Source organism: Salvelinus alpinus, chromosome 17, assembly GCF_045679555.1.
Source record: "Salvelinus alpinus chromosome 17, SLU_Salpinus.1, whole genome shotgun sequence".
Taxonomy (NCBI): domain Eukaryota; kingdom Metazoa; phylum Chordata; class Actinopteri; order Salmoniformes; family Salmonidae; genus Salvelinus; species Salvelinus alpinus.
The window spans coordinates 42,135,714-42,163,086 of record NC_092102.1 but is presented as its reverse complement, the minus strand read 5'-3'; the positions used below and the strand labels follow the sequence as shown (position 1 = coordinate 42,163,086).

Genomic DNA, 27,373 nt, shown 5'->3' with positions numbered 1-27,373 from the left:
AGTAGGAAGTAGAGCAGAAAGAGATGCCTCAAGGCCTGCCCTGGAACAACTGCTCAGCAGAGAACCACATCTGAGTAGGTATCCCCCCCCCCCCACACACACCTCCCACTGCAGATTTGTGAAAATGGAAAGCATGGTGTGTGTGCGAGAGACTGAAGGAAGGAAGCACTGGGCTGTAGCGAAAATGGATTTAGAGCGAGTCACGTCATCAGACAGCTTTCCATACCACTCTCTCTCTGTCTCTCTCTTTCTCTCTCTCTCTCTCTCTCTCTCTCTGTCACTCTCTCTCTCTCTCTTTCTGTTAGTAAGAGGTTGGCCTCTTACCAACACCACTCAGTGAGAAAACATTTTCACTCAGCCCAGATTGAACTCTCAATGGAACAATCTAAGATGTTGAGCTGTGTATATGTCTTATACGGACACAATCTTCTCTAACATTTTGTTCAGCTTCAAGTGCTTTATTCGGCAGTACAAAAGTAGAAAACTTTATTCATTTCCGCCAGGGCAGACAATCTCAGGTATAGACACAAGGTCTGTCTGCTCTGGCAGGATGTTGGTTGTGTTTCTCTTCCACATTGCCAGGCTGATTAAAAGGTAGTGTCTGACTCGAAAGTCTCTCTCTCTCTCTCTCTCTCTCTCTCTCTCTCTCTCTCTCTCTCTCTCTCTCTCTCTCTCTCTCTCCCCCCCCCCCCCCTCTCTCTCTCTGTATCTCTCTCAATTTCAATTCAATTTTTAAGGGCTTTATTGGCATGATAAACATATGTTTACATTGCCAAAGCAAGTGAAGTAGATAATAAACAAAAGTGAAATAAACAATAAAAATTAACAGTAAACATTACACTCACAAAAGAATAACGACATTTCAAATGTCATATTATGTCTATATACAGTGTTGTTACGATGTGCAAATAGTTAAAGTACAAAATGGAAAATTTATAAACATAAATATGGTTTGTATTTACAATGGTGTTCGTTCTTCACTGTTTGCCCTTATCTTGTGGCAACAAGTCACACATTTTGCTGTTGTGATGGCACACAGTAGATATTTCACCCAGTAGATATGGGAGTTTATCAAAATTGGGTTTGTTTTCTAATTCTTTGTGGCTCTGTATAATCTGAGGGAAATATGTCTCTCTAATGTGGTCATACATCTCTCTCTCTCTCTCTCTCTCTCTCTCTCTCTCTCTCTCTCTCTCTCTCTCTCTCTCTCTCTCTCTCTCTCTCTCTCTCTCTCTCTCTCTCTCTCTCTCTCTCTCTCTCTCTCTCTCTCTCTCTCCCCTCTCTCTCTCTCTCTCTCTCTCTCTCTCTCTCTCTCTCTCTCTCTCTCTCTCTCTCTCTCTCTCTCTCTCTCTCTCTCTCTCTCTCTCTCTCTCTCTCTCTCTCTCTCTCTCTCTCTCTCTCTCTCTCTCTCTCTCTCTCTCTCTCTCTCTCTCTCTCTCTCTCTCTCTCTCTCTCTCTCTCTCTCTCTCTCTCTCTCTCTGTCACGCCCTGATCTGTTTCATCCTTGTGCTTGTCTCCACCCCCTCCAGCTCCAGGTGTCGCCCATCTTCCCCACTTATCCTCTGGGTATTTTTTCCTGTGTTTTCTGTCTGTCTGTGCCAGTTCATCTTGTTTGTCAAGCTTACCAGCGTTTGCCCTGTCAGCTCCGGTCTTTTCCCAGCCTCTCTTTTTCTCATTCATCCTTTTTGACCCTTGCCTGTCCTGACCCTGTACCCAACCTCCTGACCACTCTGCCTGTCCTGACCCTGTACCCACCCTCCTGACCACTCTGCCTGTCCTGACCCTGTACCCACCCGCCTGACCACTCTGCCTGTCCTGACCCTGTACCCACCCTCCTGACCACTCTGCCTGCCCTGACCCTGTACCCGCCCTCCTGACCACTCTGCCTGTCCTGACCCTGTACCCACCCTCCTCACCACTCTGCCTGTCCTGACCCTGTACCTGCCCTCCTCACCACTCTGCCTGTCCTGACCCTGTACCCGCCCTCCTGACCACTCTGCCTGTCCTGACCCTGTACCCACCCGCCTGACCACTCTGCCTGTCCTGACCCTGTACCTGCCCCCCTGACCACTCTGCCTGTCCTGACCCTGTACCCACCCGCCTGACCACTCTGCCTGTCCTGACCCTGTACCTGCCCTCCTGACCACTCTGCCTGTCCTGACCCTGTACCTGCCCTCCTGACCACTCTGCCTGTCCTGACCCTGTACCCGCCCTCCTGACCACTCTGCCTGTCCTGACCCTGTACCTGCCCTCCTGACCACTCTGCCTGTACTGACCCTGTACCTGCCCTCCTGACCACTCTGCCTTTCCTGACCCTGAACCTGCCCTCCTGACCACTCTGCCTGTCCTGACCCTGTACCTGCCCTCCTGACCACTGTGCCTGTCCTGACCCTGTACCCTCCCTCCTGACCACTCTGCCTGTCCTGACCCTGTACCCACCCGCCTGACCACTCTGCCTGTCCTGACCCTGTACCCACCCGCCTGACCACTCTGCCTGTCCTGACCCTGTACCCGCCCTCCTGACCACTCTGCCTGTCCTGACCCTGAACCTGCCCTCCTGACCACTCTGCCTGTCCTGACCCTGTACCTGCCCTCCTGACCACTCTGCCTGTCCTGACCCTGTACATGCCCTCCTGACCACTCTGCCTGTCCTGACCCTGTACCCACCCTCCTGACCACTCTGCCTGCCCTGACCCTGTACCCACCCTCCTGACCACTCTGCCTGTCCTGACCCTGTACCTGCCCTCCTCACCACTCTGCCTGTCCTGACCCTGTACCTGCCCTCCTGACCACTCTGCCTGTCCTGACCCTGTACCCACCCTCCTGACCACTCTGCCTGTCCTGACCCTGTACCTGCCCTCCTCACCACTCTGCCTGTCCTGACCCTGTACCTGCCCTCCTCACCACTCTGCCTGTCCTGACCCTGTACCCACCCTCCTGACCACTCTGCCTGTCCTGACCCTGTACCTGCCCTCCTGACCACTCTGCCTGTCCTGACCCTGTACCCACCCGCCTGACCACTCTGCCTGTCCTGACCCTGTACCTGCCCCCCTGACCACTCTGCCTGTCCTGACCCTGTACCCACCCGCCTGACCACTCTGCCTGTCCTGACCCTGTACCTGCCCTCCTGACCACTCTGCCTGTCCTGACCCTGTACCTGCCCTCCTGACCACTCTGCCTGTCCTGACCCTGTACCCACCCACCTGACCACTCTGCCTGTCCTGACCCTGTACCTGCCCTCCTGACCACTCTGCCTGTCCTGACCCTGAACCTGCCCTCCTGACCACTCTGCCTGTCCTGACTCTGTACCTGCCCTCCTGACCACTGTGCCTGTCCTGACCCTGTACCCTCCCTCCTGACCACTCTGCCTGTCCTGATTCTGTACCCTCCCTCCTGACCACTGTGCCTGTTCTGACCCTGAACCTGCCTGCTGTCCTGTACCTTTGCTACACCTCTGGATTACTGAACTCTGCCTGTCCTGACCCTGTACCTGCCCGCCTGACCACTCTGCCTGTCCCTGACCCTGTACCTGCCCGCCTGACCACTCTGCCTGTCCTGACCCTGTACCCACCCGCCTGACCACTCTGCCTGTCCTGACCCTGTACCCGCCCTCCTGACCACTCTGCCTGTCCTGACCCTGAACCTGCCCTCCTGACCACTCTGCCTGTCCTGACCCTGTACCTGCCCTCCTGACCACTCTGCCTGTCCTGACCCTGTACATGCCCTCCTGACCACTCTGCCTGTCCTGACCCTGTACCCACCCTCCTGACCACTCTGCCTGCCCTGACCCTGTACCCACCCTCCTGACCACTCTGCCTGTCCTGACCCTGTACCTGCCCTCCTCACCACTCTGCCTGTCCTGACCCTGTACCTGCCCTCCTGACCACTCTGCCTGTCCTGACCCTGTACCCACCCTCCTGACCACTCTGCCTGTCCTGACCCTGTACCTGCCCTCCTCACCACTCTGCCTGTCCTGACCCTGTACCTGCCCTCCTCACCACTCTGCCTGTCCTGACCCTGTACCCACCCTCCTGACCACTCTGCCTGTCCTGACCCTGTACCTGCCCTCCTGACCACTCTGCCTGTCCTGACCCTGTACCCACCCGCCTGACCACTCTGCCTGTCCTGACCCTGTACCTGCCCCCCTGACCACTCTGCCTGTCCTGACCCTGTACCCACCCGCCTGACCACTCTGCCTGTCCTGACCCTGTACCTGCCCTCCTGACCACTCTGCCTGTCCTGACCCTGTACCTGCCCTCCTGACCACTCTGCCTGTCCTGACCCTGTACCCACCCACCTGACCACTCTGCCTGTCCTGACCCTGTACCTGCCCTCCTGACCACTCTGCCTGTCCTGACCCTGAACCTGCCCTCCTGACCACTCTGCCTGTCCTGACTCTGTACCTGCCCTCCTGACCACTGTGCCTGTCCTGACCCTGTACCCTCCCTCCTGACCACTCTGCCTGTCCTGATTCTGTACCCTCCCTCCTGACCACTGTGCCTGTTCTGACCCTGAACCTGCCTGCTGTCCTGTACCTTTGCTACACCTCTGGATTACTGAACTCTGCCTGTCCTGACCCTGTACCTGCCCGCCTGACCACTCTGCCTGTCCCTGACCCTGTACCTGCCCGCCTGACCACTGTGCCTGTCCTGACCCTGTACCCTCCCTCCTGACCACTCTGCCTGTCCTGACCCTGTACCCACCCTCCTGACCACTCTGCCTGTCCTGACCCTGTACCTGCCGTCCTGACCCCTCTGCCTGTCCTGACCCTGTACCCACCCTCCTGACCACTCTGCCTGTCCTGACCCTGTACCTGCCCTCCTGACCACTCTGCCTGTCCTGACCCTGTACCTGCCCTCCTGACCACTCTGCCTGTCCTGACCCTGTACCTGCCCTCCTGACCACTCTGCCTGTCCTGACCCTGTACCTGCCCTCCTGACCTCTCTGCCTGTCCCTGACCCTGTACCTGCCCTCCTGACCTCTCTGCCTGTCCCTGACCCTGACCCTGTCTGCCGTCCTGTACCTTTGCTCCTACTCTGGATTATCGACCCCTGCCTGCCTTGACCTGTCGTTTTCCGGCCCCTGTTGTTACAATAAACATTGTTACTTCACACAGTCTGCACTTGGGTCTTACCTTGATACCTGATACTCTGTCTCTCGCTCGCTCTCACTCTCTCGCTTATGTTGGAGGAAACAGGAAATGTGGAGTGAGAAGAGACGTACATAAGCATGACCGAGAAGAGGGGGAGAAAGAAAGGCAGTATTGAGAAACAGACCGCCTAAGGTTAGGACCGTCTTAGTCAGAAACACAGAGCTCAGCTCTCACCTTGGTTCTCCTTTGTTTCTCTCTCTCTTCCTCTCTCTCTTTCTCTCTCTCTCTTATGTCTTTCTTAGGTAAACAGCTCTTGAAAGATGGAGTCACCATGAATCATCAATTAGCTTATCCTTTACAATCAAAATCACAACCTGCTGTTCATTACAGCCTCCCTGAGCAGAGCTCATAGGCAGAACAAAACAGAACACAAGGTCAGAGACCAGACAAGACACACAGACACTCCTCCTCTGTGAACTCTGTATGGTTTTGTTACTCTGAAGAGAAACCTGTAGCATTGTAATGCATTGTTTCATGGTGCAAGGAGAGTGAAGGATATAACAGGCCTGTCACTGAGCTCAGGTCCAGATGGATGCTTCATTAGTAATGGGAGCCCAGAGCAGCTAACGATTAGAGCAGAATGAAGACGGATGGGAGAAGGCAGAGGGAAGGAGGAGGAGGAGGGAAGGAGGAGGGAAAGAGAAAGAGGAGGAAAGCAGCAGGAGGGAAGCAAGAGGAGTGAGGGAAGGAGGAGGGAAGATGGAAGGAAAAGGAGGAGGAGGAGGGAGGGAGGAGGGAAGGAGGAGGAAGGAGGGAAGGAGGGAAAGAGGAGGAAGGATGGGGGAGGGAAGGAGGAGGAATGAGGGAAGGAGGAGGAATGAGGGAAGGAGGAAGGAAGGAGGGAGGAGGGAAGGAGGAGGAAGGATGAAGGAAGGAGGAGGAAGGATGGAGGAGGGAAGGAGGAGGAAGGAGGGAAGGAGGAGGGATGGAGAAGGTAAGGAAGAGGGAGCTAGAGAAGCAGGGAGGAGGGACGGGGGAAGGAGAAGGAGGAGGGGGGAGATGGTGACAGCATAATCTTGTCTAGGGGGAGGAGGGGGTAGAAGGTAACAGCATGATCTTGTCTAGGAGGAGGGGGGAGATGGTGACAGCATGATCTTGTCTAGGAGGAGGAGGGGGGAGATGGTGACAGCATGATCTTGTCTAGGAGGAGGAGGGGGTAGATGGTGACAGCATGATCTTGTCTAGGAGGAGGGGGGAGATGGTGACAGCATGATCTTGTCTAGGAGGAGGAGGGGGGAGATGGTGACAGCATGATCTTGTCTAGGAGGAGGAGGGGGGAGATGGTGACAGCATGATCTTGTCTAGGAGGAGGAGGGAGGAGATGGTGACAGCATGATCTTGTCTAGGAGGAGGAGGGGGGAGATGGTGACAGCATGATCTTGTCTAGGAGGAGGAGGGGGGAGATGGTGACAGCATGATCTTGTCTAGGAGGAGGAGGGGGGAGATGGTGACAGCATGATCTTGTCTAGGAGGAGGAGGGGGGAGATGGTGACAGCATGATCTTGTCTAGGAGGAGGAGGGAGGAGATGGTGACAGCATGATCTTGTCTAGGAGGAGGAGGGGGGAGATGGTGACAGCATGATCTTGTCTAGGAGGAGGAGGGGGGAGATGGTGACAGCATGATCTTGTCTAGGAGGAGGAGGGGGGAGATGGTGACAGCATGATCTTGTCTAGGAGAAGGGGGAGATGGTGACAGCATGATCTTGTCTAGGAGGAGGAGGGGGGAGATGGTGACAGCATGATCTTGTCTAGGAGGAGGAGGGGGGAGATGGTGACAGCATGATCTTGTTTAGGAGGAGGAGGGGGGAGATGGTGACAGCATGATCTTGTCTAGGAGGAGGAGGGGGGAGATGGTGACAGCATGATCTTGTTTAGGAGGAGGGGGGAGATGGTGACAGCATGATCTTGTCTAGGAGGAGGAGGGGGGAGATGGTGACAGCATGATCTTGTCTAGGAGGAGGAGGGGGGAGATGGTGACAGCATGATCTTGTCTAGGAGGAGGAGGGGGGAGATGGTGACAGCATGATCTTGTCTAGGAGGAGGAGGGGGTAGATGGTGACAGCATGATCTTGTCTAGGAGGAGGAGGGGGGAGATGGTGACAGCATGATCTTGTCTAGGAGGAGGAGGGGGGAGATGGTGACAGCATGATCTTGTCTAGGAGGAGGAGGGGGGAGATGGTGACAGCATGATCTTGTCTAGGAGGAGGAGGGGGGAGATGGTGACAGCATGATCTTGTCTAGGAGGAGGAGGGGGGAGATGGTGACAGCATGATCTTGTCTAGGAGGAGGAGGGGGGAGATGGTGACAGCATGATCTTGTCTAGGAGGAGGAGGGGGGAGATGGTGACAGCATGATCTTGTCTAGGAGGAGGAGGGGGTAGATGGTGACAGCATGATCTTGTCTAGGAGGAGGAGGGGGGAGATGGTGACAGCATGATCTTGTCTAGGAGGAGGAGGGGGGAGATGGTGACAGCATGATCTTGTCTAGGAGGAGGAGGGGGGAGATGGTGACAGCATGATCTTGTCTAGGAGGAGGAGGGGGGAGATGGTGACAGCATGATCTTGTCTAGGAGGAGGAGGGGGGAGATGGTGACAGCATGATCTTGTCTAGGAGGAGGAGGGGGGAGATGGTGACAGCATGATCTTGTCTAGGAGGAGGGGGGAGATGGTGACAGCATGATCTTGTCTCCTCTCTTTTATTATTTATTATCTCTTCTATTCCTCTACTTTCTTATTTTTTCTCTCTTCTGTTTTCTTCTAGTCTTTATTTTTTATCTTCTTCTCTTCTCTAGTTAATGGATGAACAAATGAACACTTCAATACATGACCGTAGTGCACTGTCATCCAGCAGTTAGCTACCATGGGGCATTAATCAATAACGTGTGTCAAAGTATGTTCTGGCTATTATGGTGTCTTTAAACCCTGTGGTATAATCATTAACAGACCCCGGGGGCAGGAGAGGGGAACAGCAGCCTAATGATGATGACTCTATCATACAGTAGGCTACACTCCTCCTGTCGACCGACCGACCGACCGACCGACCGACCGACAGACAGACAGACAGACAGACAGACAGACAGACAGACAGACAGACAGACAGACAGACAGACAGACAGACAGACAGACAGACAGACAGACAGACAGACAGACAGACAGACCACATAATCTATCAAAACTACAGTAACTTCAGCTCTGAGCTGCACTATAAGAATCTTCTTTACATTGCCATACACTGTCATTAGGGTGACGTAACAGCTGTCTTTAAGGTGATATAACACGTCACTAGGTTGACATAACAGCTGTCGTTAAGGTGATATAACATGTCATTCGGGTGACATAACACATGTCATAAGGGTGATATAGCACATGTCATTAGGGTGACATAACAGCTGTCATTAAGGAGATATACCACATGTCATTAAGGTGACATAACACATGTCATTAGGGTGACACAGTAACACATGTCATCCGAGGCAGTCTATTCACCTAGGGTTTTTCAAACAGCTTAGCGATGCTGCTATTCATCCGTTGGAACGTCTTTCCGGCGTCTTTTCTTCCAGCTGTCAGTACAGTGGTTTGAACAGCTTCGTATTGTACAACACTACCAATCAGCAACGTGCTGAAACACTTGGGGTATCCATAAAAGCAATTAATTACAGCAGCTTCAAACAAATAGCCACAGCCATGCTTAATAAACATGACTCCCATGGCAATAATGTTTTATGGCCGGGTACTGTATGCGTCAATACTAATAAAGCATTTAGGCTAAATGAATGCCAGAGCACACAACAGCAATGTATATTACTGACGGTTTAGCAACAACGGACATTGGTGTTTTTCTGGGATATAAGGTGTTAGGGTTCTGACTTTATCAGAATGAAGTAGGTGTGTGTGTGTTTGGTATTTGAGTGTGTATTTTGTTATTGGGGTGGGATACTGCACTGCGGCTGACTCAGAAAGGAAAGGGGGACACACCAAGGTCAGGTATCTGACAGGAACTATAACACACACACCTCTGCTCTCCGCAACACCTCATGTGGGAGAGAGCTATTTCAGGAAAGAATGTACCATTAGGACAAATATCACCTACGGCTCTTCCCCTCTTTCTCCCTCTTCCCCTCTCTCACCTTTCTCTTTACCCCCTCTCTCTTTCTCTTCTCTGCCCCCCCCCCCCCCACCCAACTCACCCTCTCTGTGTACACGGCACCTATTTGTCTCGGAGTGCTTTGTTTGGATCTGATGGATATGAGTGCTCACTCTTTGCAGACAGGTTCATGGTTAGTTGAAGCTGGGGAGTACGCTGGAGCCACGAACAAACCTGCCACAGCGCATCAAACAGGTTCAAACAGCTTTAAACTACTTTAAACTGCTTTAAACAATATCCCAGGCCCCTCACACTGAGATGGATGAGGAAAAGGATTGGAAAGAGAGGAGTGGAGACACTCTGTGCCTGAGTGTAGTGTTGCATGTGTACAAGCCACCAACACACACAATCCCAACCCAAACCAATGTCCCAGCATAGAATGGCACATCACATCACATGACATAACAACATGATCTGTCATCACTAGCCATCCCCAAAATTAAAACGAACACTATCATACATACACACTCACACACACACACACACACACACACACACACACACACACACACACACACACACACACACACACACACACACACACACACACACACACACACACACACACACACACACACACACACACACACACACACAGCCAACGCTGCTGTCCCATGTCATAGAGACATTGAACTACTGGTCACTTTCTGTCTCACACTGTGTATTTAAATATTGTATTCTCAACATAGCTCTTTCTGATGTTTCTACTTCTGCACATTACATTGTAGTTCCACTGTTTATACACACCTCATATGTATTATGTACTGGATTCTTGTCATAGCTCATTCTAATATATCTACTGCTGTACATATCATTCTTAGTATATCATGTGTAAATTATTCCGGTGTAGCCTACATACCTATAGATTTCATTTTGATTATTGATACAGGGCTATTTGGGCTGTTAATTGGATTCGTCCCGACGTTCTTGATTCTATTCTATTTTTTTAATGAACTTTTTTACAATATTTTAATTATTTGTGTACTTGTTTGACATTCTACTGCATTGTTAGGAGCTATTAACAGAAGCATTTCACTACACCCGCTATAACATCTGCTAAACTGTGTATGCGACCAATAATCTTTGATTTGATTTGTCATAATGCCCTCTAACTAGGATTACCATTCTCTGTCTTTATGATGCTAGCTGATGCAGTTGCCCAATTTGGCCCCTGGACACGCTGCGACCAATCACATCATCGCTTTACAGGAACTCATTAGCATACATTATCTTGCACCACTGAGTGGAGAACTGGACCAGCTAACACTCAGAGGGCATGAACACCCTCCGGCATCCCATACACACACGCAGAACATCCCATACACACACGCAGAACATCCCATACACGCACAACAACCCATACACACACGCAGAACATCCCATACACACACGCAGAACGTTCCATACACACACGCAGAACATCCCATACACAAAGGACATCCCATATACACACGCAGAACATCCCATACACACACGCAGAACATCCCATACACGAAGAACATCCCATATACACACGCAGAACATCCCATACACACACGCAGAAAATCCCATACACACACGCAGAACATCCCATACACGAAGAACATCCCATACACACACGCAGAACATCCCATACACGAAGAACATCCCATACACACACGCAGAACATCCCATACACACACGCAGAACATCCCATACACAAAGAACATCCCATACACGAAGAACATCCCATACACACACGCAGAACATCCCATACACACACGCAGAACATCCCATACACAAAGAACATCCCATACACGAAGAACATCCCATACACACACGAAGAACATCCCATACACACACGCAGAACATCCCATACACACACGCAGAACATCCCATACACGAAGAACATCCCATACACACATGCACAACATCCCATACACGAAGAACATCCCATACACACACGCACAACATCCCATACACACATGCAGAACATTCCATACACACACGCAGAACATCCCATACACACACGCAGAACATCCCATACACACACGCAGAACATCCCATACATGCACAACAACCCATACACACACGCAGAACATCCCATACACACACGCAGAACGTTCCATACACACACGCAGAACATCCCATACACGCAGAACATCCCATACACACACGCAGAACGTTCCATACACACATGCACAACATCCCATACACGAAGAACATCCCATACACACACGCACAACATCCCATACACACATGCAGAACATTCCATACACACACGCAGAACATCCCATACACACACGCAGAACATCCCATACACACACGTGCACACCAGCAGATGCACACACAATATATTCCAGTTGTCGTCCTAGGCCTATTTTTTATTTAACCTTTATTTAACTAGGCAAGTCAGTTAAGAACAAATTCTTATTTACAATGACAGCCTACTCTGGCAAAACTCAGGCGACACTGGGCCAATTGTGTGCCACCCTATGGGACTCCCAATCACAGCCGGATGTGATACAGCCTGGATTCGAACCAGGTACTATAGTGACGCCTCTTACACTAAGATGCAGTGCCTTAGACCGCTGAGCCACTCAGGAGCTTAGATTCAATCAGATCGAGCGTTAACCGGTGATAACCGACACCCGCATAGCTGATGTTTTGGTGGAGTTGGAGGTGTAACTGCGTTGGAGCTGTCAAATCGGTGAGCAGCTGCTCTTGATCATTGTCACGAAGCCACACCCACCCCACTCGCGTTAGAAGTTTAGAATGAGAAAGTGTAGGCTATATAGAAATAATGACTTTCAAATTGAAAATCATTCATTATTTATGATGTCATATGATGTCCAAGATGGCGCAGCAGTAAGAAGTGTTTGTTTTTGTCCCATGTAAAAAATATTCAGGCTTTTTCATTTTTGTTGTTGTATACATTTCATTATATTTCAATCTCTTTTTTTCCATTTTCAAATTAAATATACCTTCCTGCAACCCGCCTCACCCAATCTGCTATTTTTTCTGACCTTATAACTGGAACCTCCATCAGTAGCTAGCCAGCTAATTAGCTACTAGCTATTTAGTTATTGTTAGCCACTGCTAGCGGTCTTTACCTTTAGCTCAGACACCAGCCACTTTAGCTCGGATAGCCCGGATAATACCTGCCAGTCTGCACAGCGCGATATCAGCCCTGAGCATATCGGACTGCTTTTTTCCCCCACTACATCACCGGATTCCTGCCGCAAGCTCTGGACCATTACACCAGATCTTCGCAGCTAGCTAGCTGCTACCGAGTGGTTATTGTGGCTAATGCCTTTGTCCAGAAGCATGCACCAGTTAGCCTTGAGCTATGCCCATCTCCCGGCTAGCAAACGAAGTACACAAACTACAATACCTGTCTTGCCAATTGGCCTGGACTCTTTGTCAACACGCCGATCCATCACGACTGGTCTGCTGATCTGTCCTCCAAAATTGATGACATTTCCATCCCCAATTACAACATTTTTCGTCAAGATAGAACTGCTACAGGGGGCAGAATTGCAATCTACAGTAGAGATAGCCTGCAGAGTTCTGTCATACTATCTAGGTCTATGCCCAAACAGTTCGAGCTTCTACTTTTAAAGATCCATCTCTCCAGAAATAAGTCCCTCACTGTTGCCGCTTGCCCCTCAGCTCCCAGCTGTGCGCTGGACACCATATGTGAATTGATTGCCCCCCATCTATCGTCAGAGTTCGTACTGCTAGGTGACCTAAATTGGGATATGCTTAACACCCTGGCCGTCCTACAATCTAAGATAGATGCCCTCAATCTCACACAAATTATCAAGGAACCTACCAGGTACAACCCCAAATCCGTAAACACGGGCACCCACATAGATATCAACCAGGATCTCAGCGATCACTGCCTCATTGCCTGCATCCGTTATGGGTCTGCGGTCAAACGACCACCCCTCATCACTGTCAAACGCTCCCTAAAACACAGCCCTTGGTTCACTCCAGACTTGACTGCCCTTGACCAGCACAAAAACACCCTGTGGCATACTGCACTAGCATCGAATAGTCCCCGCAATTTGCAACTTTTCAGGGAAGTCAGGAACCAATACACACAGTCAGTTAGGAAAGCAAAGGCTAGCTTTTTCAAACAGAAATTTGCATCCTGCAGCACTAATTCCAAAAAGTTTTAGGACACTGTAAAGTCCATGGAGAATAAGAGTACCTCCTCCCAGCTTCCCACTGCACTGATACTAGGAAACACTGTCACCACTGATAAATCCATGATAGTCGAGAATTTCAATAAACATTTCTCTACGGCTGGCCATGCTTTCCACCTGGCTACCCCAACCCCAGCCAACAGCTCCGCACAGCCCACTTCTCCTTCACCCAAATCCAGAGAGCTGATGTTCTGAAAGAGCTGCAAAATCTGGATCCCTACAAATCAGCTGGGCTAGACAATCTGGGCCTTCTCTTCCTAAAATTATCCGCCGCCATTGTTGCAACCCCTATTACTAGTCTGTTCAATCTCTCTTTCGTATCGTCTGAGATTCCTAAAGATTGGAAAGTGGCCGTGGTCATCCCCCTCTTCAAAGGTGGAGACACTCTAGACCCAAACTGTTACAGACCTATATCCATCCTGCCCTGCCTTTGTAAAGTATTCGAAAGCCAAGTGAACAAACAGATCACTGACCATTTAGAATCCCACCGTACCTTCTCCACTATGCACTCTGGTTTCTGAGCTGGTCACGGGTGCACCTCAGCCACTCTCAAGGTCCTAAACGATATCATAACCACCATAGATAAAAGACAGTACTGTGCAGCCGTCTTCATCGACCTGGCCAAGGCTTTCGACTCTGTCAATCATCGTATTCTTATCGGCAGACTCAACAGCCTTGGTTTCTCTAATGACTGCCTCGCTTGGTTTACTAACTACTTCTCAGACAGAAGTCAGTGTGTCAAATCGGAGGACCTGTTGTCCGGACCTCTGGCAGTCCCTGGGGGTGCCACAGGGTTCAATTCTTGGGCCGACTCTTTTCTCTGTATGCATCAATGATGTCGCTCTTGCTGCTGGTGATTCTTTGATCCACCTCTATGCAGACAACACCTTTCTGTATACATCTGGCCCTTCTTAAGACACTGTATTAACAAACCTCCAAACGAGCTTCAAAGCCATACAACACTCCTTCCGTGGCTTCCAACTGCTCTTAGATGCTAGTAAAACGAAATGCATGCTCTTCAACCGATTGCTGCCCGCACCCGCCCGCCAGACTAGCATCACTACTCTGGATGGTTCTGACTTAGAATATGTGGACAACTATAAATGCCTAGGTGTCTGGCTAGACTGTAAACTCTCCTTCCAGACTCACATTAAGCATCTCCAATTCAAATTTAAATCTAGAATTGGCTTCCTATTTCGCAACAAAGCCTCCTTCACTCATGCTGCCAAACATACCCTCGTAAAACTGACTATCCTACCAATCCTTGACTTCGGCAATGTCATTTACAAAATAGCCTCCAACACTCTACCCAGCAAATTGGATGCAGTCTATCACAGTGCCATCCGTTTTGTCACCAAAGCCCCATATACTACCCACCACTGCGACCTGTATGCTCTCGCTGGCTGGTCCTTGCTACATATTCGTCGCCAAACCCACTGGTTCCAGGTCATCTATAAGTCTTTGCTAGGTATAGCTCCGCCTTATCGCAGCTCACTGGTCACCATAGCAGCACCCATCCGTAGCACGCGCTCCAGCAGGTATATTTCACTGGTCATCCCCAAAGCCAATACCTCCTTTGGCCGCCTTTCCTTCCAGTTCTCTGCTGCCAATGACTGGAATGAATTGCAAAAATCACTGAAGTTGGAGTCTTATATCTCCCTCACTAACTTTAAGCGTCAGCTGTCAGAGCAGCTTACCGATCGCTGCAGCTGTACACAGCCCATCTGTAAATAGCCCATCCATCCATCCATCCATCCATCCAACCAACTACCTACCTCATCCCCATATTTGTTTTTGTTTTTCTGCTCCTTTGCACTCCAGTATTTCTACTTGCACATCCTCATCTGCACATATATCACTCCAGTGTAAATTGCTAAATTGTAAATACTTCGCCACTATTGGCCTATTTATTGCCTTACCTCCTTACTTAATTTGCACATATTGTATACAGATTTTTCTATTGTGTTATTGACTGTACGTTTGTTTATGTGTAACTCTGTGTTGTTGTTTTTGTCGCACTGCTTTCCTTTATCTTGGCCAGGTCGCAGTTGTAAATGAGAACTTGTTCTCAACTGTCCTACCTGGTTAAATAAAGGTTAAATAAAAAATAAATAAAAAAATGTGGATTTCTATCACCGAATCGAGGTGTAGATCACATCTGACATTCCAGTGTTCCAACTGGTAAACAAGGCTATATGGGATTTATTTCAATGCGACTCCATGCAGCCATTGGCAAGGTCCGCTTTATGTATAATGCCAGGATCCGCTTGTGGATTTGACAGCTCTAATAAAATCAAATGTTATTGGTTTGGGATAGGGGACTAGACTGGCTGTACTCCAGCCAATCAGCATTCATTGATTAGGGGTGGGTTTGGGATAGGGGACTAGACTGGCTGTACTCCAGCCAATCAGCATTCATTGATTAGGGGTGGGTTTGGGATAGGCGACTAGAACGGCTGTACTCCAGCCAATCAGCATTCATTGATTAGGGGTGGGTTTGGGATAGGCGACTAGACTGGCTGTACTCCAGCCAATCAGCATTCATTGATTAGGGGTGGGTTTGGGATAGGGGACTAGAATGGCTGTACTCCAGCCAATCAGCATTCATTGATTAGGGGTGGGTTTGGGATAGGCGACTAGACTGGCTGTACTGTATCTAACAGTAGTAGGAATGTTGTATGATGAGCCTATATGCTTAGTTTGACTCATCATCAGCCTGTTTGACTTTCTGGTCCCCACACACAAGGAAACAGGCCCCTGGTGATTTTCAGACAATTAGTTTACAGTTAATTAAGTAATAACAAATACTGAAGAGACTTGAGACAGGGCCTGGTGTGAGGGATAACCCTCTCTCTCTCTCTCTCTCTCTCTCTCTCTCTCTCTCTCTCTCTCTCTCTCTCTCTCTCTCTCTCTCTCTCTCTCTCTCTCTCTCTCTCTCTCTCTCTCTCTCTCTCTCTCTCTCACACACACATACATACATACATACATACATACATACATACATACATACATACATACATACATACATACATACATACATACATGCATGCACGCACACACACAAACAGTGCGCTGTGAGATGACAGTGATAGGCGAGTGTCATTAGTACACTGACAGGCTGTGACTCCTCAGTTTATCTCCACTCTGTTGCGCCTGGATTGGATGGCTCATACACTATGGCAAAAGGCATTAAAATGTCTAGGTTAATGGAGAATGACACTGTTTCATAACATAACCAACGGCTCTTCCCTCTGAATGCTTTTACACAGGGTTATCGCTCTCCTGGGGGAACGACACCAGGGTCACATTCAGTGAGCAACAAGTAGTGGATGTGTCACTTGATTACTGTTTATATCATGTGAATAACTGTGTGTGTGTGTGTTTGTGTGTGTGTGTGTGTGTGTGTGTGTGTGTGTGTGTGTGTGTGTGTGTGTGTGTGTGTGTGTGTGTGTGTGTGTGTGTGTGTGTGTGTGTGTGTGTGTGTGTGTGTGTGTGTGTGTGTGTGTGTGTGTGTGTGTGTGTGTGTGTGTGTGTGTGTGTGTGTGTGTGTGATATTCATACGTTATCTAGAGAATACCTTTCTATGGGGACCTGAGCCCTGCGCCTTCCCCATCTCTCTGCTCTTCTCTGGGGGAGAGTGGGCTCGGATGGCTCCCTGAACTGGAGGTCTCCCTCCAGTCCAAACCTCTGAGATAGTAACAGACTATGTTTACCTGCATCTTCTGCGCCCGTCTTTTGTCAGCTCTCTGGTTTTGGTGGTAGATGCGGCTGAAGTTGGACACGATGACTGGGACAGGCAGGGCAATGACCAACACCCCGCTCAGAGAACAGATAGAACCAAAGATCTTCCCCGCAATCGTCTTAGGAACCATGTCTCCATATCTGGAAGGAGAGAGAGAGAGAGAGAGAGGGAGAGAAGGGAGGAGAGAGAGAGAGAAGGGAGTAGAGAGAGAGAAAAGGGAGTAGAGAGAGAGAGAAGGGAGTAGAGAGGGAGATAAGGGAGTAGAGAGGGAGAGAGAAGGAAGTAGAGAGAGAGAAGGGAGTAGAGAGAGAGAAAGGAGGAGAGAGAGGGAGAAGGGTGGAGAGAGAGAGCGAAGGGAGTAGAGAGAAGAAGAAGGGAGTAGAGAGAGAGAGAGAAGGGAGTAGACAGAGAGAAGGGAGTAGAGAAAGGGAGAAGGGAGTAGAGAGTGGGAGAAGGGAGGAGAGAGAGGGAGTAGTGAGAGAGAAAAGGGAGTAGAGAGAGATATAAGGGAGTATAGAGAGGGAGAAGGGAGTAGAGACAGAGAGAGAGAGAGAGAGAGAAGGGAGTAGAGAGGGAGAGAAGGGAGTAGAGAGAGAAGGGAGGAGAGAGAGAAGGGAGTAAGGAGAGAGAAAAGGGAGGAGAGAGAGAAGGGAGTAGAGAGAGAGAAGGGAGTAGAGAGAGAAGGGAGTAGGGAGAGAGAGAAGGGAGGAGAGAGAGGGAGAAAGAGGTTAGTTCAGATGGAGTTAATTCACACAGAACAGGCCAAAACTCATTCACACTTCTTTCAATAAGGAACATTCACACACTGTTCTGAGTTGCACTAGATCGATGGAACATCAGCCCTTCCACACAGCTCTCTCAGAAGAGACCTTAACCTCCTCAGACAGTCTGCCTCCAGTTGATCCTCTCAGATACTTCAGTGCTTTCATTAGGTGACAGGAGAAAACATCAACCTTCGGGAGTGCAGACCGGAAAAGAGAGGAGAGCAGAGGGGAGATGGGAGCGGAGGGGAGCGGAGTGGAAGGAGAGAGGAGGGGAGAGGGGAGCGGAGTGGAGGGGAAGGAGAGCAGAGGGGGATAGGAGCAGAGGGGAGGGGAGAGGCGAGGGGAGAGGAGGGGAAGGAGATCTGAAGGGGAGAGGAGCAGAGAGGTAAGGGGAGTGGAGGGGAGCGGAGTGGGGGGGAGAGGGGAGCAGTTGGAAAGAGAGCAGATGGGAGAGGAGCAGAGGGGAGGGGAGAAGAGAGGAGCAGAGAGGATGCGAGGAGTGGAGTGAGAGGCGAGTGGAGGGAAGGGGAGAGGAGGGGAAGGAGATCGGAGGGGGAGAGTAGCAGAGAGGTGAGGGGAGTGGAGGGGAGCAGAGAGGAGCGGAGAGGGAGAGGGGAGCAGTTGGAAAGAGAGCAGAGGGGAGAGGAGCGGAGGGGAGGGGAGAGGAGGGGAGAGAGGAGCAGAGGGGAAGCGGGGAGTGGCGGGGAGAGGCGAGTGGAGGGAAGGGGAGAGGAGGGGAGAGTGCAAGGGAAGTGGAGGGGAGTGGAGAGGAGCAGAGGGGAGAAGAGCGGAGGGGAAGAGGGGAGCAGAGGGGAGGAGAGCGGAGGGGAAGAGGGGAGGAGAACGGAGGGGAAAGGGGAGCAGAAAGGTAAGGGGAGTGGAGGGGAGAGGGGAGTGAAGGGGAAGTGGAGAGTAGAGGCGAGTGTGTTTACTTTACCACAGCCATAATATCTCTGTTTGACCTTTTGAAATACCTATATGAAAGCAGTGCGTGGGCTAACCTTATTAGCAACCTTTATAAACATGTATTCATGGATCTATCTAAATGTATTTTACCTTTATAGGCAAGTCAGTTAAGAACAAATTCTTATTTTCAATGATGGCCTAGGAACAGAGAACTGCCTTGTTCAGGTGCAGGACGACAGATTTTTACCTTGTCAGCTCGGGGATTCGATCTTGCAACCTTTCGGTTACAAGTCCAACGCTCTAACCACTATGTGGGGGAGTGAGAAAAGACGGTAATCAGGTCCTCAGAACTGACAGTGCCCCGGCAGCAAGGGGAGCAGAGGGAAGCAGAGAGGAGCGGAGGGAAAGAGGGGAGCAGATGGAAAGAGAGCAAGGAGTGGAGGAGAGCGGAGGGGAGAGAGGAGTGGAAAGAAGCAGAGGGGAGAGGAGCAGAGGGGAGAGGAGGAGAGAGAGGAGCAGAGGGGAGTGGAGGGGAGAGGGAGGGAGAGAGGAGCAGAGGGGAGTGGAGGGGAGAGATGAATGGAAGGGAAGGGGAGAGGGGAGTGGATGGTAAGAGGGGAGTGGAGGGCAGAGAAAAGTGCAGGGGAAGTGGAGGGGAGAGGAGGGGAGTGGAGAGGAGCAGAGGGGAGAGGGGCGGTGGGAAGCGGAGGGGAGATGAGCAGAGGGGAAGAGGGGAGCGGAGAGGGGAGCAGAAAGGTAAGGGGAGTGGAGGGGAGTGGAGTAGAGGGGAGAGAGGAGTGGAGGGGAGTGGAGAGTGTAGGGGAAGAGGGAAGTGGAGAGGAGAGGAGCGGAAGAGGGAAGTGGAGGGGAAAGGAGAGTGGAGGGAAGTGTTGAGGGGAGAGGAGCAGAGGGGAGAGGGGAGCAGAAAGGTGAGGGGAGAGGGGAGTGGAGGGGAAGAGGGGAGTGGAGAGTGGAGGGGAAGTGGAAAGGAGAGGGGAAGAGGGGAACGGAGGGGAGAGGAGCAGAGGGGAGGGGAAGAGGGGAGTGGAGGGGAGAGGGGAGTGGAAGAGGGGTGTGGAGGGGAGAGAGAAGTGGAGGGGAGAGGGGAGGGGAGCAGAGGGGAGAGGGAAGTGGAGGGGAGAGGGGAGCGGAGGGGAGAGGAGGGAAATAGAGCAGATGGGAGAGGGGGGGAGAGGAGCGGAGGGGAGAGGGGAGCGGAGTGGAGGGGAGAGGGGAGCGAAGGGGATGAGGGGAGCAGATGGAAAGAGAGCGGAGGGGAGGGTAGAGGATGGGAGAGGAGTGGAAGAGGAGCAGAGGGGAGAGGAGTGGAAGAGAGCATGCAGGAGCGGAGACGAGGGCTTAGGGAGCCCGGGACATTTTCTAAAAAGTAATTTAGCTCATCCAATCTGGAATATTCAGAAGTCAAAAAGCAATCACGGCCGTGTTTCAAATGCAAACACAATTACGCTAGACATAATAGATCTGTCCCTTCCCAAGAGGAAGCCACTGTGTCAGAATAAAAAGACCAATAAAAAGAATACAACTAATTTTAAACGACTAAGGACAGCAATAAAACTCCAGTCTATGGAAAAAGAAACAACTCGACTTTATTTCTAAAGGTGTTTATTTGGTATTCCTGAGTAGAAAGTGTTGGTCATTTGCTTTTATTGGCTTCTGGTGCCAGAGGTATTGGTACCGAGACCAAGTCTGACTACAAATGGACTCATAGTCACACACATCATATGGCAGCGCCAGGCTTTACATATATTTAACGTCTCAGTACAGAAATAATTGCACATTAAAATATTATACAAAATGCAGCATTCTATACAGAAATGTTATCTGGGGCATAATGAGTTGTATTAAACGTGTAATCCATAGCAACAATAATTGCTTTCTCCTAAAGCTGGGCCATAAAATAGCCAGCTTAGGAGCAGCGATATACAAGAGCTCACAACTAATCCTATTTATTCATCACATTAACTAGGCTGGATAGAATACAGAACGTTGACATGTACTCTGTTCACAGCTAATTGACGCCCTATTAAGGGTGGAGTTACGGTAGAGAATATCCTATGTATGGCTACACTTTAGGTTTGCTTGTCAGCGTATATTATATCTGTTTTCGCAGCACCATACAGCCTGAGGCCAGAATAGACAGGACTCGGCTTCTCTCAACTCTAAATCCCAGCTTTCCCTAACTATCCAGCCAAAGATGATTAAACAACAACAGCAACAACAACAACAAAAATGTGAAGATTTACATTTTCAAGGCTTAACTTCTGTAAACATAACTCACCCAAAGGCCAAACAAATCCCACTATGTGTTGTTACTTCAGAAGTACATTGTTTTGTGTGGATTCTTTGTGGGTATAGGATCATAATGTACAGATATAGGACATGTGCTGTAGCATGGGGAGACTCAGACAGACAAAATGGCGGCAGAGTGAGATCAAAGAAGGCATCCAGTTAGATGTCCCACTCCCCATCCATCCATCCATCCATCCATCCATCCATCCATCCATCCATCTCCATCTCCATCTCCCTGATGGGATGCATTATGCAGTGTAGAGCCATCAGGGAACTCACACACTGAATTCATCAGAGATAAGTAAGGAGAGAGGTTGCTCCTCAAACTACCATATAGCTCTAATGGTTTTCCACTCCGAGTAATAACACACACACACACACACATACACATGCACGCACACACAAACACACACACAGCTTTGAAAGACAAAATGAGAGCAATTTAATGGAAGTGCCATAGAGTTGAGTACTTCTGTAGTAATTCCCCCCCCCCCCCCCTTCTTCCACTGCGGCAGGACCACACAAAGCCTCACAGATGTACTTTTTGAACGATTGGATTCCAGTTGAGAAAATAATGTGTTCCATTTACTCCATTCATTTAAACCCATCTGGACTGACAGCCTGAACAATTTGGAACGTTCTTTGGTAACACTATATTTTAAGGGTCCATAATAAACGTAAGGCATTTACAAACAGTTTTCTAACCATTTATTAATCATTACTCCCACATTTGTAAACGTTAGTAAGATGGCGCCAACAGAGATGGTCGCCTCACTTCGAGTCCTTAGGAAACTATGCAGTATTTCGTTTTTTTATGTATTATTTCTTACATTGTTACCCCAGGAAATCTTAAGTCTTATTACATACAGCCAGGAAGAACTATTGGATATAAGAGCGACGTCAACATACCAACATTACGACCAGGACTATGACTATCCCGAAGAGGATCCTTTGTTTGGACCACCACCCAAGACAATGGATCTAATCCCAGAGGCCGACCCAAAACAACGTCGCCGCAGGAGAGGTAGACGGAGCGGCCTCCTGGTCAGACTTCGAAGACGTGCACACCACCCACCGCTTCCGAGCATATTACACGCCAATGTCCAGTCTCTAGACAACAAAGTGGACGAAATTAGGGCAAGGGTTGCCTTCCAGAGAGACATCAGAGATTGTGGCTCTCTCGGGATATGTTGTCGGAGTCGGTCCAGCCACCGGGTTTCTTCACGCGTCGCACCGACAGAAACAAACATCTCTCTGGTAAGAAGAAGGGCGGGGGTGTATGCTTCATGATTAACGTCTCATGGTGTAATCATAACAACATACAGGAACTCAAGTCCTTTTGTTCACCTGACCTAGAATTCCTTACAATAAAATGCCGACCACATTATCTCCCAAGAGAATTCTCTTCGATTATAGTCACAGCTGTGTATATCTCCCCCAAGCAGATACCTCGACGCCCCTCAAGGAACTTCACTGGACTCTATGTAAACTGGAAACCATATATCCTGAGGCTGCATTTATTGTAGCTGGGGATTTTAACAAAGCTAATTTGAGAACAAGGCTACCTAAATTCTACCAGCACATTGATTGTAGCACCTGCGCGGGCAACACCTTGGACCACTTCTTCTCTAACTTCCGCGATGCATACAAGGCCCTCCCCCACCCCCCCCCCCCCCAATGCGGCAAATCCTTCCACGACTCCATCTTGCTCCTACCGTCCTATAGGTAGAAACTCATACAGGATGTACCCGTGACTAGAACCATTCAACGCTGGTCTGACCAATCAGAATCCATGCTTCAAGATTGTTTTGATCATGCGGACTGGGAAATGTTCAGGGAAAACTCAGAGAATAACATAGATTCATACGCTGACTCTGTGAGTGAGTTTATACGGAAGTTTATTGGAGATGTTGTACCCACTGTGACTATTAAAACCTACCCTAACCAGAAACCATGGATAGATGGCGACATTCGCGCAAAATTGAAAGCGTGAACCACCTCATTCAACCATGGAAAGATGTTGGGGAATATGGCCGAATATAAACAGTGTAGTTATTCCTTCCGCAAGGCAATCAAACAAGTGAATTGTCAGTATAGGAACAAAGTGGAGTCGCAATTCAACGGATCAGACACGAGACGTATGTGGCAGGGTCTACAGGCAATTATGGACTAGAAAAAGAAAACCATTCACGTCCCCGGCAGCGATGTCTTGCTTCCAGACAAACTGAACACCTTCTTTGCCCACTTTGAGGATAATACAGTGCCACCGATGCGGACTGATACCAAGGACTGCAGGCCCCCCCTCTCCTTCTCCGTGGCCGACGTGAGTAAGACATTTAAACGTGTTAATCCTCGCAAGGCTGCTGGCCTAGATGGCATCCCTAGCCACCTCGTCAGAGCATACGCAGACTAGCTGGCAAAGATAACTGAACTAAATGACTATCGCCCGTAGCACTCACTTCTGTCATCATGAAATGCTTTGAGAGACTAGTCAAGGATCATATCACCTCCAACTTACCTGCCACCCTAGACCCACTTCAGTTTGCATACCGCCCCAACAGGTCCACAGACGATGCAATCGCCATCCCACTGCACACTGCCCTATCCCATCTGGACAAGAGGAATACCTATGTTAGAATGCTGTTCATTGACGACAGCTTAGCATTCAACACCATGGTACCCTCCAAACTCATCATTAAGCTTGAGGCCCTGGGTCTCAACCCCGCTCTGTTAAAATGGGTCCTGGACTTTCTGACTGGCAGCCCCCAGGTGGTCAAGGTAGGAAACATCTCCACTTCGCTGATCCTCAACATTGGGGCCCCACAAGGGTGCGTACTCAGCCCTCTCCTGGACTCCCTGTTCACCCACGACTGCATGGTCATGCACGCCTCCAACTCAATTATCAAGTTTGCAGACGACACAACAGTAGTGGGCTTGATTACCAACAACGACGAGACAGCCTACAGGGAGGAGTGGAGGGCACTCGGAGTGTGGTCTCAGGGAAAGAACCTCTCACTCAACGTCAACAAAACAAAGGAGATGATCGTGGACTTCAGGAAACAGCAGAGGGAGCACCCCCCTATCCACATCAACGGGACAGTAGTGTAGAAGTTGGAAAGTTTTAAGTTCCTCGGTGTACACATCACAGACAAACTGAAATGGATTGGACAAACTTCACCACAGTGTGGTGAAGAAGGCGCAAAAGCGCCTCTTCAACCTCAGGAGGCTGAAGAAATTTGGCTTGTCACCTAAAACCCTCACAAACTTTAACAGATGCACAATCGAGAGCATCCTATCGGGCTGTTTCACCGCCTGGTACGGCAACTGCACCACCATCAACCGCAAGGCCATGCAGAGGGTGGTGCGGTCCGCACAACGAATCACCGGGGGAAAACTACCTGCCCTCCAGGACACTTACAGCACCCAATGTCACAGGAAGGTCAAAAAGATCATCAAGGACAACAACCACCCGAGCCACTGCCTGTTCACTCCGCTACCATCCAGAAGGCTAGGTCAGTACCGAGAGACTGAAAAACAGCTTCTATCTCTAGGCCATCAGACTGTTAAACAGCCATCACTAACACAGTGAGGCTGCTACCTACATACAGACTCAAATCATTGGCCACTTTAATAAATGGATTACTAGTCACTTTAAATAATGCCACTTTAATAATGTTAACATATCTCACATTACTCGTCTCATATGTATATACTGTGTTTTATACCATCTATTGCCTATACCGCTCAGCTATCGTTCATCCATATATTTATATGTACATATTCTTATTCCATCCCTTTACATTTGTGTGTATAAGGAAGTTGTTGTGGAATTGTTAGATTACTTGTTAGATATTACTGCACCGTCATTTACATTTACATTTAAGTCATTTAGCAGACGCTCTTATCCAGAGCGACTTACAAATTGGTGCATTCACCTTATGACATCCAGTGGAACAGCCACTTTACAATAGTGCATCTAAATCTTTTAAGGGGGGGGGGGGGGGGTCAGAAGGATTACTTTATCCTATCCTAGGTATTCCTTAAAGAGGTGGGGTTTCAGGTGTCTCCGGAAGGTGGTGATTGACTCCGCTGTCCTGGCGTCGTGAGGGAGTTTGTTCCACCATTGGGGGGCCAGAGCAGCGAACAGTTTTGACTGGGCTGAGCGGGAACTGTACTTCCTCAGTGGTAGGGAGGCGAGCAGGCCAGAGGTGGATGAACGCAGTGCCCTTGTTTGGGTGTAGGGCCTGATCAGAGCCTGAAGGTACTGAGGTGCCGTTCCCCTCACAGCTCCGTAGGCAAGCACCATGGTCTTGTAGCGGATGCGAGCTTCAACTGGAAGCCAGTGGAGAGAGCGGATGAGCGGGGTGACGTGAGAGAACTTGGGAAGGTTGAACACCAGACGGGCTGCGGCGTTCTGGATGAGTTGTAGGGGTTTAATGGCACAGGCAGGGAGCCCAGCCAACAGCGAGTTGCAGTAATCCAGACGGGAGATGACAAGTGCCTGGATTAGGACCTGCGCCGCTTCCTGTGTGAGGCAGGGTCGTACTCTGCGGATGTTGTAGAGCATGAACCTACAGGAACGGGCCACCGCCTTGATGTTAGTTGAGAACGACAGGGTGTTGTCCAGGATCACGCCAAGGTTCTTAGCGCTCTGGGAGGAGGACACAATGGAGTTGTCACCGTCAGAACTAGAAGCACAAACATTTCGCTACACTCGCATTAACATCTGCTATCCATGTGTATGTGACCAATAAAATGTGATTTGATTTGATTTAGTTATTCACATATGTATATATATTTCCTTAATCAACCTGTGTTGTGTGCCTCTTCTTTTACCAGTGATATGTTCCAGGCTATTTTCTATGTTCTAGGCCCTAAAGAGCATCAGGTACTGCAGGAATGTCTACCAATGGCATGCTCATATTTTTGTGAGAAATTACACTGGTCACCAAAACATTTATAAAGTAAATCACTTTAGATTAGGGACTGCGAAAAAACTTAACTAATGATTAGTAAATGGTTTTACATGTGAGAGTATAAATGGTTTATTACAGTCCCTTAAAATGAAATTACACATTCTTCACACAGCTTTAACCTAGTATGGGTTCGACATGCTTCTAAAATGTTTCCCCTAACGCATATTCCTGTGGACTAGACAGAATAACATTGACGCTGTCAATAAACACCTATGGCACATTGTTATTTCTGCGGGAGATTCACAACAACCACTTTCAAGTCCTTCTGTTCTGGATCCCCCACTGTCAACACTGTTTCATATACACCAAGGCACAAACCTCATATACACTATATATACTAAAGTATTCGGACACCCGTTCAAATTAGTGCATTAGACTATTTCAGCCACACCCATTGCTGACAGGTGTATAAAATCGAGCACACAGCCATGCAATCTCCATAGACAAACATTGGCAGTAGAATGGCCGTACTGAAGAGCTCAGTGACTTTCAACGTGGCACCGTCATAGGATGCCACCTTACCAATAAGTCTGTTTGTCAAATTTCTGCCCTGCTAGAGCTGCCCCGGTCAACTGTAAAAGCTGTTATTGTGAAGTGGAAACTTCTAAGAGCAACAACGGCTCAGCCTTGACGTGGTATGCCACACAAGCTCACAGAACGGGACCGCTGAGTGCGGAAGAGCGTAGCGCGTAACAATCGTCTTTCCCCCGAGTTCCAAACTGCCTCTGGAAACAGCATCAGCACAATAATTGTTCATCGGGACCTTCATTAAATGTGTTTTCATGGCCGAACAGCCACACATAAGCCGAAAATCACCATGCGCAATGCCAAGCATCGGCTGGAGTGGTGTAAAGCTCGCCGCCATTGGACTCTGGAATCTCTGGAATGATGAATCACGCTTCACCATCTGGCAGTCCGACGGTGAATCTGGGTTTTGCGGATGCCAGGAGAACGCTACCTGTACTAATGCATAGTGCCAACTGTAAAGTTTGGTGGAGGGGGAATAATGGTCTGGGGCTGTTTTTATGGTTCGGGCGAGGCCCTGTAGTTCCAGTGAAGGGAACTAAGGGGTCTATGCTACAGCACACAATGACATTCTAGACGAAAGGGAAGGCCCCTTCCTGTTTCAACATGACAATGCCACCGTGCACAAAGCGAGAAATGGTTTGTCAAGATCAGTGTGGAAGAACTTGACTGGCCTGTACAGAGCA

General features: G+C 49.5%; 1 protein-coding gene across 2 annotated transcripts in view; it reads right to left on the bottom strand.

The window, feature by feature from the left end:
* The window catches only part of kcnd3 (potassium voltage-gated channel, Shal-related subfamily, member 3), a 319,705-nt gene that overhangs the window by 33,592 nt on the left and 258,740 nt on the right, over nucleotides 1-27,373 (bottom strand). For both annotated transcript variants that reach the window (XM_071348980.1, XM_071348979.1), the window contains exon 3: nucleotides 17,178-17,346. In XM_071348980.1, the coding sequence (XP_071205081.1) occupies nucleotides 17,178-17,346 (169 nt within the window). The remainder of the gene's footprint in view (nucleotides 1-17,177; nucleotides 17,347-27,373) is intronic.